Source organism: Vespa crabro, chromosome 23, assembly GCF_910589235.1.
Source record: "Vespa crabro chromosome 23, iyVesCrab1.2, whole genome shotgun sequence".
NCBI classification, from domain to species: Eukaryota; Metazoa; Arthropoda; class Insecta; order Hymenoptera; family Vespidae; genus Vespa; species Vespa crabro.
This window is the reverse complement of record NC_060977.1, coordinates 1567501-1582500: the sequence shown is the minus strand read 5'-3', so window position 1 is coordinate 1582500 and position 15000 is coordinate 1567501. Positions and strand designations below refer to the sequence as shown.

The following is a 15000-nucleotide window of genomic DNA, read 5'->3' as shown; positions in this document are numbered from 1 at the left end:
GTGTTTAATCCATTCGCTTCATTAATTCATTCATTTTATTCGCGCGAAAGAAAAAAAAAAAAAAAAAAAGAAAGAAGAAAAAGAAACAACTTTCCCACTCGAAATTTATAATATCGAAGAAATATCTATGTTGCACGTAAATATTGTTCTTTCAGCTTTTTTTTTCTTTTTCTTTTTTTTTTCTTTTCTTTTCTTTTAACATATACTCGAGATATGATAATAATAATAATAATAATAATAATAATAATAATAATAATAATAATAATATAATTTTATGAGATGATAAATTTATATATTTGTCAGTTTAATTTATATTTACTTGTTTATGGCAACATCGAGATAAATATTAAGATAAATAATTATTTTAAGTCTGTAGGTAATTTTTTTCTTCCTCAATCTTTCTTTTTTCCCCTCACTCCTTATAATTCGTTCATATTGAAATTGTTTAATCGAAAAAAAATTTAATTCCTCGTTTTTCCATATTATCGACACAATTGTAGAATATTTATCGCGTGATCTAAACTCTAAAATACTCTTTCTCGATTTTTCTTTTCTTTTTTTTTTTTTTATTTTTATATTAATTTGTTTTCCCAGTATATTTACGATCACTTTTATTCTAATCACTTTCTCTCACAGTTTATCTCACTTCTCTTCGTTATCTTAAGTTAAGTATGATTTGTTTCGCTGATGTTGAATGTGATATTACTCAAGGTTAACCGAATATTTTTTTTTTCTTTTTTTTTTTTTTTTTTTGTTTTTTTTGCGTCTCCAAAACAAATATTACATAAGACGTCTATCTTTATCGTATAACAATTAGAAAAATATAAAATAGTGATTTATAAATATCAATAAATTTTAATCAAATGGCTAGAGATGGATATTAGGATGAAAAGAGGGGGAAAAAAATGCTTTTTCTTTTTTCTTTTTTTTTTTCTGATTCTAAGAAAAAATTTCTGTTGGACGTTTCGAATCGACAGGTGTTTCGCGCCATATGTGTGACGAGCGAGAAGGTATTATGGAAACGGTTTGAAACATGCCTGATAAAGTCACGTAACGATCTTTTCCAAATCGGGGATGGTTTAGTTTTCCATTTGGTCTTCATACATTAACCCTTTAAACTAGTATTTATATTCACCGTTATAAATCCAAATACAATTGGATAACATCATTGATTACTTAAAAAGAAGTTTTCAGTTTCTTTTTTTTTTTTTCTTTTTTTTTTTTTTTTTATTTTTTTCACTTCATTATCTCGAACTCGACAATTTTTAGATTGACATTTTATAACAAATTATAATATTATACGTATACATTATACATATAATATCTAATTGTTATAAGCTAATGTGTGAAACAAACGATGTATATTTTCCTTTTTTTTTTTTTCTTTTTCTTTATAAGAAAAATATACATAAAAAAAAAAAAAAAAATGAGAGAGTTCTTGGCCAACAAACAAATAAATAAATAAATAAATAAATGGAACATGCGAGGAATAAAACATCGAGTTCTTGATTAACTTTTGAAACGATCAATTTATATTAATTATTGTATCTCTTATATCGAAAAATCGGATATTGATCGATATTTTGATGTTCACTTAAATTAATTGGTCACAGAAGAAAGATATATATATATATATATATATATATATATATATATATATATATATATATATATTATGAGAAATGATGATATATATATATATTATGAGAAATGATGCGATAGATGCGCACAGGTGTTCCCGATGGAAACACCGGCTCTGGAAGCGCGCGTTAGTTGGAACTTACAGGAAACAGGTGGTTCCAGCCACGCACCGACGACTTTCCCGTGGCAAGTTTCTGAACTCAGAGGTCAACATTACCCGCCATTTTTCACGAACTTCCTTAATTCCTTATCCTTTAGTTTCTTCCTTCTATTTTTTTTTTTCCTTATTAACTCCTTAAAAGGTATCATAAAAGTAATCTCCAATGGGTAAAAGGGATTATTTCATCGATACCAAATATATCTTGTCACGCGGTATTTTATAAATTTATCAAAAGAAAAGAGGATGGACTTACTATTATTTTTTTTCTTTTCTTTTTCATTCAAAAAAAGCAAAAAAAAGAAGCGAACTTATTAGCCAATAAATTCAAATTAAAAAAACCGATTACTACAGTGAAAACTATTTGGAATTACATTATTAAGATCACTTTCTAATGTGACGCTTAATTTTAGTTCTTAGGAAATAAAGAAGAAGAAAAAAATCCAATCGAATCAAATCAAATCAAAATTGATCATCACAGAACTCTTTATAATAATTATATATATATATATATATATATATATATATATATATATATCCACGTGAAGGAAGATTAATAGATATCAATGTTAAATAAAAAATTAGAAATATTTATATAATACGTTCATGCCTGAAGTTAATAAAATGACGAATGAATTGATGATTACTTTCACTTTATATTTTCTAATCGTTTATCATATTAAATTTGACAATGTATAATTATGATTTAACTTCTAAAGAATTAAACAAATGCACGAATAATATTTGAATAAAGAGTTTTCAACTTTTATTTCTCAACGTAGCCGAGGTTGTACTTTTGCGAAATCACCGTTAAATCGACGGAAGTTTCACAGCTCCGTTTTAATTGGATGCCTCACGAATATCTAAAAGCGTTCCTTTCCTCGGTGTTACTCCATTGTCCGATGATACGCGATAAGAAAGAAGAAAAGGAGAAGAACTATGTTGTGAGAGAGATAGAAAAGGGTGGTTGTGGGAGGGAGTGAGGGGGGGGGTGTCTAAGAGTGAGAAAGAGAGAGAGAGGGGGGGGAAAGAGGGCTGGGGAGGGAGGAAGAAAAGGAGAAGAACTATGTTGAGAGAGATGAAAAAGGGGGGTTGTGGGAGGAGGGGGTTGAAGAGAGAGGGGAGAAGAGGGCTGGGGGGAGGAAGAAAGGTGAAGAAAAAAAAGAGAAAAAAAAAAAAAAAAGAAAGAGGAAACATTAGATGGAGCTCTTCGAATTACCTCTCCATCTTCGTGCCAAAGAAGAGGAACTCGGTTTCGCTATGCAACTCCATGAGAAAACTGAGATTGGCGATCCTTTCTTTTAAAACGACAATGCTACCCGAGTGAAGTGAAATTCCCATGAATTTTATTCGAGTACGTTACTTCGAATAACAAATTCCTTAGCGCGAGGGATCCGGTTAAAAGGGAAAAGAAGAAAAAAAAACAAAAAAGAAAAAAAAAAAAAGAAAAAAAAGAAAACAAAGAAAACAAAGAAAAAGAATTTCCCTATGATTTTGACCCAGAGAAAAATTAAATATACGTATTGTTATTTCGTTTTATAACAAAGAGAATTAATTTCAATTTCAATGAAAACGTCTTCCAAGAGTTTTGCTATTTTTTTTTTTTTCTTCGTCTTTTCTTTTCTTTTATTTTCTTTTTTTTGCTTGTTTGTTTGTTTCTTTTTATATCGTCGATATTTCTTATTCGATGATTATTTTTAACGATAAAACCAAAAGATCATTTGGGTTATGAATAGATTTACAATATGGCGCAAACTCTAGACGGGATTTAGAACGAGGAAATCAAATATGCGTGAAATTATTAAATCTCTCATTCCTCTCTCTTTCTTTCCCTCGATTTTCTCGTCTTTCACCATAAGAATCGATCTACTTTCCTACGTACGACATCCTTCCTCACTCCATTCTAAATAATTTTCTAACATTTTCTCTCTAATATTTCAAAATATATACATATACGAATATATAAACATATACATATATACATATATAAATTGAAAAAATCACGATCGGGCGATAATAAATTAAATTAATAATCAAAAAAGAAAAAAGAGAATAAAAAGAAATAATATATCTTACCGATATCAGGACGATCCTCGCGAGTTCTCATAGATCCTCTACCTGACGAACGTTTCAAGGTTGCCTCGAAATCACCTACTACATCACTCAAATCCAAGGTTGTTGTGGTATTGGTAGTAGCAGTAGCAGTAATATCAGTAGTAGTAGTAGTAGTGGTAGTAGTAATAGTAGTATTAGTCCTGGATTCGTCCCTGTTATCATCCATACGTTGATGATGCCGTTGATGATGGCTCGATCTTGGTATAGTACTCGAACCATCGCAATTGTTTCTCGTCGTAGACGTAGTCGCCAACGTGGCTAACGCCGAAGATTCTCGCGATATTTCTGGCGATTCGGTCTCTATTCCCGCTAGACCTGGACTCACCTAATGTTATAAAGAAAGAAAAAAAAAAAAAAGAAAAAAAAAACAAGAAAAAGAAAGAAGAAGAAGAGACAGAAAAAAAATAGAACGCGCATTAGGACGCGCGACCTGGTTGCGTCGCTCAACTTTAATAGTTCAACTCTCTCTCTCTCTCTCTCTCTATCTATCTATCTATCTTTCTCTCTCTCTGAATCTCTTTCTTTATTTTTCTCTGTCTCTTTCTCTCTCTCTCTTTTCCTCTCTCGCACACTCGCTTGTCATCTTTTTGTCATCGTTAAATTGTTAGTAGTTCACTCGCCTCTCGCTTATTCATCGTTTATTAATAAATACGTTCTAAATCGCCATTTTGAAATACTCAAGCTAAATCGTCAGCCAGTAAATTAATTATTACGTCTTTAAAGCTCTATGCACGTGTAATCGCTCTTACATTTATTCTTTATTTTATTTTATTTTATTTTATTTTATTTCTTTGCTTTTTTTTAATCAAACGATCTACTCTCGATCGGTAAAACAGTTTTCGGCGACTCTAAAAGATCGATCGTTTTACACAAATTCTTTTTATAATCGCTAATTAGCTCGCCTGTCGTTTATTCGTCGTTTATCGATAAATATGTTCTTTTTTTTTTTTTTTTAAATCGCAATTTTAAACTTTTCCAACGCTAAATCGTTATCTAATAGTTATCATTACGTTCTTTTCGTTCGTAATCGTTTTACTTTTTTTATCTTTTTATTTTCTTGTCTTTTAATTTAGTCGATCTACTAGGTCGGTAAAATAGGTATCGAAGGATCGATCGAAATATTTGTTATTTTTTATTTGTCTTTTTAGATTAGATGATCTATTCTCGGTCGATAAAACAGATTTCGAAGGATCTAAGAAATCGATCGATCTATCGATCGACCGATCGATATTTTGAATGGAATTATTTTATTACCAGTCCTAAGAGAACTTCCATCGATTGACATTGTCTTCTGCGTTCACGTTTCTTTCGTCTTTCGATGCTCGATCTATCGCCTGTACTACCAGCTGCAACTGCTTCACAGTAACGTACGAAGTCTAGATCGATGTGATAACCGTATGGACAACAGAGACATTTTGAGCCGGAAACGTAAGCCTGCGTGCCTGCGACTAAAATTAATAAAAAAGAAACAAACAAAATGATACACGTACATTTCAAATAAAACGATATATTCGAGAAGATAAAAATGATAACGAAGAAGAAAAAAGCAAAAAAAAAAAAAGAAATTTCTTTTACGATCGTCAAAAAAGAATCAAGAGGTAGAATTTAACATTCAACATAAATTCAATTTTATTTTCTTTCAGTGTCCATTTAATCAATTTAAAAATGATATGTAATATGTGCGTGAAAATTGTATTATTACTTGTATATATTAATTATGTACGAGTGTATTACGGTATAATATATTTGTTAAACTCTAATGTATGTGTATATATAATAAAAAAAAAATAAAAACGTAGCAAGTTTAATATACGAATGGGGAAAGGACGCGTCAAAATGAAATTGAAAATGAAATAAAATATTCAATTTATATACGTATACGTATATATATATATATATATATATATATATATATATATATATATATATATATATACATATATATAAAAGTATGTAACTTTGTTAAAGAACTTTTTAAGGGGTTAAGTTCGATGTTTACGTCAACGAGACGAGTTTCGTCGAGGTTAATGGCCGACGGTCACTGTAAAGCGAAATATGTTGTAACCATTGGCCGACATCCAGATCCACGGTAATAATAATCTGGCAAAGTTCGTTAGCCGGGAGAACACGGGGATCCCGTTTACGTGTCCCTCATGCCTCACTTCTGCCATCATGAAATATATATACATGTATGTATATGTGTACGTAAATACGAAGTGAAATTATCCTAAAAGCGATTCTAAACGCGAATGACATGACATGACAATAAATATAAAAAATAAAATATAAATATATATATATATATATATATATAAAAATAAGATATATAAGAAATATAAATATAGAATAAATAAGAAATATAAAATATAAGAAAAAAAATATATATATATATACAATTAATAAAATAAACTCACTCACCGTTTCCATTAAAAACGCGGGCCGAGGGGACGATCGTCAATGCCATTTCTCTGCTTTGTTTTATATCTTTTTAACCAGCTCACATTTTTTATCTGTAAGATAAAACGAATACAGATAGATAATGGTGTTCTCGGGAAAAAATTTTTTTCGATAGGAACAGAAGAAAAAAAAAAATATCTCGCGTGATAAAAGAGGAAGGAAAAAAGAAAAAAAAAAAAAAAAAGAAGATTACAAGTTTGTTCTGCCATTGATCAGAACAATAATGACAAAATTATCAATCGTCGTTATTTAATTCTTAACTTTCAAGTGTCATCGTAGAAAGTAACAAAAAAAAAAAAAAAGAAAAAAAAACAAAAAAGAAACATCAACAAGTACAATTAAAACTGTGTACTTATTATTGATTAATATTGTATAAATCAATTGTTGTAACTGTTGTAACAACAGGAAAAAAAATCAATCAAATCATCAAATTAAAAATTAAAAATTAACTTTATATCATAATAAATCAGAATCATTTAAATACAATTATCATAAGAAATAATTATTCGAAATGAAATATTAAAATTATAAACATATAGAAATGTCATAATTGATAAATCTTTTTCAATGATCAATTTGCGATTTAATTTATGACAATTAAATTTATAATAATAATTAACTAATAACTATAATAATAAAAGAAAAAACTTTTCAAACAAAAATCCTTATAAATAAACGATATTAAAATCTTTCGATCGTACGAAAACGATCTCATTTAGGTAAGATAAACGTGAACGCATTATTCGATTAACGTCTAAAACAAAAAGGACGTCCATTTTCTAGGGATTTCTACCTCTCTCCCTCCTCCTTTTCCTCTTGTGCATACAAACACAAACACACATATATATATATATACACACACACACACACATACATACGCACACAGAGAAACGTTTTCCTTCGCCTATGTCTCATCGTTGCTAATTTGGTATCCCGGATTTCTGGTCTGACGACAGTCCCTTCCCTCCTCATCCTTCTTCTCCTCGTACCCCCACTCTCATCCCCTACCCCCATTCTACACGCTAACCCCCATAGCAATGTACAACTTCACCGTTGATCTTTAATTGTTCTTCATCGGAGAAAGTAAGTACTTACTTACTTACTCACTCATGTAATACTTCCTTCAAACAAACAAAAAATTCCTTTCACACACACACACACACATACATGCATATATATATACATATATACACTTCGGATTTTTCGTACGATTTTTATCTTTCGTTTCGTTTCGTTTTTTTCTTTTTTTTTTTTTTTTCTTTTTTTTCTTTTTCAACGTCTTCGAAATTCATCCGATTTTACCAACAAAATATAACCTTGATTCGACTTACAAAATCGATCTATGTGTTTCTTATTTACTTCTGTATACACGTCAATGTTTTCTCTCTCTCTCTCTCTCTCTCTCTCTCTCTCTCTCTCTCTTTCTTTCTCTCTCTATTATTTTATCGGAAGATTTAAAAGGTTAAAGTCGAAGGTGTATTTTCCCATAGAAAAATTAAAATTCATGTCATGATGTCAATGGAATCGAATATGTTGTTGGTTTCTTGAATCGTATAATCCCTTATGTATGTATTATTTATATATGTATGTGTGTATGTATTAAATTTATGATAGACACGTAAAGGACATTTCCTTTTTGTTTCAAAATCGATCTATGATAATAATATTTTCAATGTTACCAGTTAACAATAAATATTATTATTATCTATATATAAATAAAAAAAATATAATGAAATAATGTAAGACGTAAAATGATCCAACGATTTGCATACACGCGTAAGATGATAATCCATGATTGATCGTATCAATTAGTCAATTATTAATTGAAACCAATTAGAAGGTTATGAGAAAAAAATTCTGAGAATACAAACAGTTCTATTTATCCTATCTAACACAAAATTAATTCGATCGTAGATCATCGCTCCGAGTCGAGAGATCATTAATGAAAGAACACTTCTTCGCTGTATGTAAAAAAAAATATATATATACATATATATACATATATATATATATCTAGATCAATTTCGTAAAGTCTTTTATAAACTATATCGTTTTCACGATCCTTCGTAAAAAACATATTTCGATATAAATAATACGAACAGAGATCACTCATCGTTAGAGTAAGAAAACGTTTTAAAATAAAAAGGAAAAAAGAAAAAAAGAAAACTTGAGAATATATAAAATAGATCATCGTTCAGAAATTATTTAAATCGCTTTCTTGATCCTTCTTTTAAAACATGCATATTTCGAACGTACCAGACTCAATTTCCATATACATAAGATTTAACTACGTACATACCACGTATGTATGTATGCATGTATGTATATACATATATATATGCAAAATGAAATATAGAAGTAAATTTTCTCGCTGAATCGACGTTGTATTGTACATAAATCGTTTAAACGTTAAAGTCTCTAGGTCCTTTCGAAGGGTACACGCTCGAAGGTAATTCACATAAGTACATACATACGTTTATACATATATATATATATATATATATATATATATATATATATATATACTGACTACATACCATATCGTAGGACGTAGGGAGAGATCGTGAATTGCGACGTCGCAATGGAAAGTAAAGTCGACGTACTTGGAAACCATGGCCTAATTTCAGAAAACGAAGCCTCGAACACGCGAGCCCACGCGATTCATATCGTGTCGTATCCTCGAACGAAATGAAGATCGGTCGGTCGCGGTCATTCGAATAAGCAAGATCCTATCATCCTCTTCTTCTGTTTACATTTTTCTTATATTATACGCACGTACGTAACTACGATTGTAAACAAAGATCGTCTCTACGTGAGTGAACATTATTCCTGTTTATAATGCGAATTTGTCCTCCAAGTTAGTTTGACTTTGATACTTTTAATATCACGTTTTATTTATATAAGAAATTTATAATGTCGATTTATAATTAATTAATATTAAGGAATTAAAAGTTATAATTATATAAATTATACCGTATCGGAATGATCTTTATATATATATATATATATATATGTGCACGCGTGCGTGTGTGTGTATATGTGTGCATTTTATTATTATTAATTTATACGATAGAACTTATTTTTGTAATATATTATACAATTTTATTAGATCATTAATATCATTAATATCGATTATTCAGAATTTTCAATATTTTTCTTTTTTTTTCTTTTTTTTTTTTATTCATTTAAATAAGCAACACATCATTCGATACTTTTTATTGAAAATCTTGATATTTATCCGATTATAAAAAGGATACGACTAGTCACAATCGTAGAAAATATTTTTCTATAATTAACTTTTATAATTAACGTTTAAATAATATTATAATTATTACTACTAAAAATATTCATTTATAAAGTACATTTAAAACGACGACATAAATTAATGTTCTCGTTTACATAAGATTTGTGAGAGAAGATCATTGTTTTATTCTGATCTCTCTGGCTTCATCTCAATGAGAGATAAAAAAAAAAAAGAAAAAAAAAGAAAAAAGAAAAAGAAACGAGAAAAAAAAAACAAGAAAAGAAAAAACTTATAAAACATCGTACACACGTATTGTTGTCACTATGCCCTTTGGCCTAAGATTACAGAGCTCCGACACGTTCGACTCACAATGGCTCGTAAACAATAAGGAAATGACACACACATACACACACACACACACAGAGAAAGAGAGAGAGAGAGAGAGACGTACACATTGTTAGAGAAATCCTCTCATTGTCAGAGTCATATATTACAACTCGATTTCATTATTCCACGATAGGAGTCATGCAAAAATTGATCTATAATATATATCTCGAAATACGTTTAATATAAATAAACACGTTCATATTCTTGTTCTGTTTTCTTTTTTTGTTTTTTTGTTTTTCTATTTTTTTTTCTGGTTTTTCTTTTTTTTTTTTTATAACTTAAGCAACAACACGTCGAGCAACACATCGACGTCGCAGTTGCATGCGTTGGCAGAGCACACCAACCCTAACATCTTTTTTCTTTTTTTTTTTTTTTTTTTCTTTTTTTCTCCTCTCTAAGCTTAATATTAACTACGGTACTTGGAGATAGTAACGAGCCACTTCTGGTGTATAAATAGGAGGAGAAGAAGAAGAAGAAGAAGAAGAAGAAGATGAACACGAAGAAGTTTAACCAAGGGAGAAGCGGGGGGCGGGGGAAGAGAAAGATAAAAGAGAAACACTCTTGAAAGAGAGCTTGAAGTTAAAAAAGAGAGAGAGAGAGAGAGAGAGAGAGAGAAAAGAGAGGGAAAAAAATCACTTTTAACATTTGTACTCTTTTACAAATTGGAATATAATTGGATAATCTAATAAATCTTAGTCAGTAATCTCAATCATTAGAGATTTATTTGATATTTATGAAATAGGATAGACAAATGAAATAAGAGAGAGAGAGAGAGAGAGAATGAAAGAATGAAAGTGATAGACAAGCAGAATGAACTAAATGATAAAAAGGCATATGAACAAAATGAATCGAATGAAAGAAAGAAAGAAAGAAAGAAACAGACAAGAAGAAGAAAAACGAAAGAAAGAAAGAAAGAAAGAACAGATGCAAAGATACATAAAAGAGAACAAAGAGAAATGAAAGTATGATAAACAGGGAGAAAGAGAAAGTGGAATCATTTCTTTGATTAATTTTTTCTCTCAAATATTAGTCAAATGAAAAGTGTTAGATCAAAAATATCCATGGTAAACCGGATGAAAGTGAAAAGAACCATAATCGTATTTTTGTCACCATATATATTTGTGACATAGCGTGTGTTTCTGTGTGTATGTGTGTATATCTATCTATGGTGTGTCTATGTATGTATGACACTCTCCCTTTCAATCCTTTCATTTAGCCCTTTCATATCTTTGTTATTATTTTTGGACGAAACGATAACAGGAAACATTTTCTTTTTTCTTTTTTCTTTTTTTTTTTTTTTCTTTTTTCTTTTGTTCTTTTGGAAAGAAATGTTATGATCATAAAGAGATAAACTAAAAGAAAGTTTCGACGGCGATGAGATTCATTAAAAGAAATTATAGATTTCTTCTTAATCATCGTTATAACATCATATTCGCTAAACGGATCATGGATTTCTTCTCAATCGAGATACGTATCTATCTCTTACTTCCTATTATAGAGAAAACACAAAATCCTTTCTAATGATCATTATAATAAGTTTTCTAATAATTATCTATACTTTTTGTCCGATCGGTACAATTATTAATGATCGAGTTTTTGAACCTTTAATCAATTGTATAACAATCCCATTTTTATTTGCTAATAAGCAATGTCGTAATATTTCAATTCATTTGTATTATATACAAATGAAAGACACGATATCTTTTAATTTATAAGACAATTTTTAATAATTTTCTATCTGAACGAATAAAAAATGCTATGATATTTTTCATTGAGAAAAAAAAGAAAAAAAAGAAAAAAAAATACTGATCTTTCGTATCTTCATATAACTCGTATATTTAAATAAGCGTATAAAATTTGATGTAGTATCTTTTTATCGATACAAATCAATACGCTTTTATATATGAAAAGTGGTAAGGAAATGGTATGAAAAATAAATTCAATATCACAATTAAAATGTTTCATTCAAAGAAAATATTTCACATTTCATTTAGTTTTTCATTTAGTGTTAGTAAATATTTTCTTTTTCTTTTTTTTTCTTTCTTTCTTTCCTTTCTTTTCTTTTCTTTTTTCTTATCTTTAATATTTAAAAAAGTTCCGACATTATTTATTATTTATTGGCCAACCCTATATATTCCCGGCACGGATCCGCCGCTCGTTTCACTTTCTCCCGTTCTCGAGGAAGAATCGATAATCGAAAGGATGAGAATCCTGCTGAATAATATATAATTAAAAAGAAAGAAAGAAAGAAAGAAAAAAAAAAAAAAAAGAAAAAAAAACGAATGAAACGTTTCTTTTTACGAAAGGAAAAGGAAAAAAGAAGGAAGAAACAAAAAAAAAAAAAAAAGAAAAATAAAAAAGAAAGAGAAAAAAAAAGAAAAAGAAAAAAGAAAGAGAAAAAAAACGAAAGAAAGAAACGTGAAAGACGTAATCGAGTGACCCGACACGAAAACTTTCATTCTTATATTATCACCGATACGAGAAGAAACTCTTTCTCGTTACGTTTATATATGTATACACGCACACGCACACATACACATACACACACATACATACATACATATGTGAAGGTACGTATGTGACCATCGTAAAGAAAGAAAGTTATATATATGTCTTATACTACTATACGGACGCATACTTGTCCAAGTGTTTCTTTATTGGGCCCGTAATACTGGGCCTGATGCAATGAAATACGAACGAAGGCGTATATCGCGTGGGTGTATAAGAAAGAAAGATAGAGAGAGAAAGAGAGAAAAGTAAGGATATCTCTCTCTCTCTCTCTCTCTCTCTCTCTCTCTCTCTCTCTCTCTCTCTCTCTCTCTGTCGCGTCTCGTACACGTGTGTATGTATGTGTGGGTGAACCAATGTAAAGGGTGCTTCGAACTTAACAACGTGTATATATATATATATATATATATATATATATATATATATATATATATCAACTAACGGTATTTTTTTCCTCAAGGAAACTTTTCACATAGCTTCATAAATCATTGAAAATTCTTTGATAGGGAATGTAATTTACTTTCGTACGATTAGATTTTGTACGTTTCAAAATAGAATCAACAATTATATTATACATACTTTAATACGTTATATGTAAAATGTCATTTTTCTTTTTCTTTCTATTTTCTTTTTTTTTCTTTTTTTTTTTTTTGATTCCAATTAAAGTTAATTCGCGTTTAATTTTTTCCATTTTTCCTTTTTCTTTTTTTTTTTTTTTTTTTTTTTGTTTCAAATCGAATCCACAAAAAATTCTCAACGCAGTTAATTCCCTGAAGAGGAAGAAAAGTTTACATCGTAAAAAAAAAACGTGTTCAAAAAAATCGAGATAAAAAATCGTGTCACTTGTATAATTATTACAAACGATTGTACAATTTCTAATCAAAAGCATATAATTTCATTGATATTGTTGAATGAATTAAAAAAAAAAAAGAAAAAAAAAAAATAGAAGAAAAGAAAAAAAGTAAAGGAAAAAGAAAATCGACGCTCGATCGGCGATTATATTAATAAGAAATTTTTTTCTTTTCTTTTTTTCTTTTTTTTCGTTTTTAACTTTCCCTTTCCTCTAATCAAAAGCGCATAGATCGATGTTCGTAAAATTCTAAAAATAATAGAAAAAAAGATAAGAAAAAAAATGAACACCCGGTAGACAAAGAACGAGTATAAGACGTCACGTAAGCCCACCTATCGGACTCTCTTATTCGCCCATGCACGTTATATGCACGTTCACATATACATATACATATACATAACATATACATATATATATATATATATACGTACACATACAGGTATGCATACACGTGTTAGCATAGCATACATATGTAAAAGCGAAAGACACGTATTCCTTTAGTAGAATTTTTTTTTAAGGACCGACTACCCGAACGATATCGTCCTCGACTGTGATTCGTTAATACTATTAGATAATACATAATCTGATGAGCGTCATATGTAATAAAAACAAAAAAAAAAAAACCCGCATATTACACCCACGCAACCCTCGTAAAGTCTATTACGACGATGACAGAGATACAATCCACGTGGCGAATCTTCTAAACGAATGTAATTCTAAATGTTCCTATGTTTACTAAAGATATCGAGTTTATACACATTATCTTTTCTCTTATCTGTTAAAGAATACCTACGATGATCGATGTCACGTTAGAACAAAGCTCATTTTCGAATAGAGTATATGTACTCGATAGATAAATATATCGATTAAATGGAAATATATGCTATAGCTTCTATCTTCTTTATTTATTTAAATAAAATTTCTTTTTTCTTTTATATAATAATTTCGAGAAAGTTTTAACTTGAAATATTTTAATATATATTATTTTATATATATATATATATATATATATATATATATATATGCATGTATATATATTTATGTCAAATATCATTAAAAGATTAAATTAATTGCGAATAAAATTATTAAATTGGCGTATATCGTATCTAAATAAACAAAATTATATTTAATATATATATATATATATATATTTTTCTTTTTTATAAAAAATTATATTTATTGTATACTATAACTATACTATAGCATTTTTTATTTACATATAAAATATCGAATAAGTACCAACGATATTTATTAATGAAATACATTACTATTGTATAGTATATTATACTATAGCGTTGTTTATTTACATATTAAATACTACAAATTCTTATTAGCCAATCTAATACATTTAACAAAAGATATTACGTACATACTGATGATGGGATATTGGTGCAACGTCATCGTATCATTAGTATTTTCGATGCGAAACGCATTAAACGTTCCGCGAAAGGCAGATCTGGTCTGCGCATCTGTTGCTAGCACGTACTACGTACAATCTCTCCCTCCTCTTGTCCCTCTCTTTTTCGTATCCCCTTCTTCCATTGCTTTATCTCTTTCTCTCTCCCTTCTTTCTCGAACACCTTCCGATTAAATATTTCTTTCTCTATTTTTCTTTTCTTTTTTTCTTTCTTTCTTTCCTTC

General features: G+C 29.1%; 1 protein-coding gene across 4 annotated transcripts in view; it reads right to left on the bottom strand.

Moving 5' to 3' along the window:
* LOC124431996 (KN motif and ankyrin repeat domain-containing protein 1) overlaps positions 1-15000 on the bottom strand; it is a 34424-nt gene that overhangs the window by 13403 nt on the left and 6021 nt on the right. For 2 of the 4 annotated variants that reach the window (XM_046980448.1, XM_046980451.1), the window contains exons 2-4: positions 6332-6423; positions 5168-5361; positions 3875-4238 (exon numbers count right to left, since the gene is read on the bottom strand). In XM_046980448.1, coding sequence (XP_046836404.1) covers positions 3875-4238; positions 5168-5361; positions 6332-6377 — 604 coding nt within the window. In that variant the 5' untranslated portion in view covers positions 6378-6423. Of the gene's footprint in view, positions 1-3874; positions 4239-5167; positions 5362-6331; positions 6424-8907; positions 9038-14728; positions 14875-15000 lie in introns of those variants that run through there. The other 2 variants (XM_046980450.1, XM_046980449.1) reach the window with 2 other exon arrangements.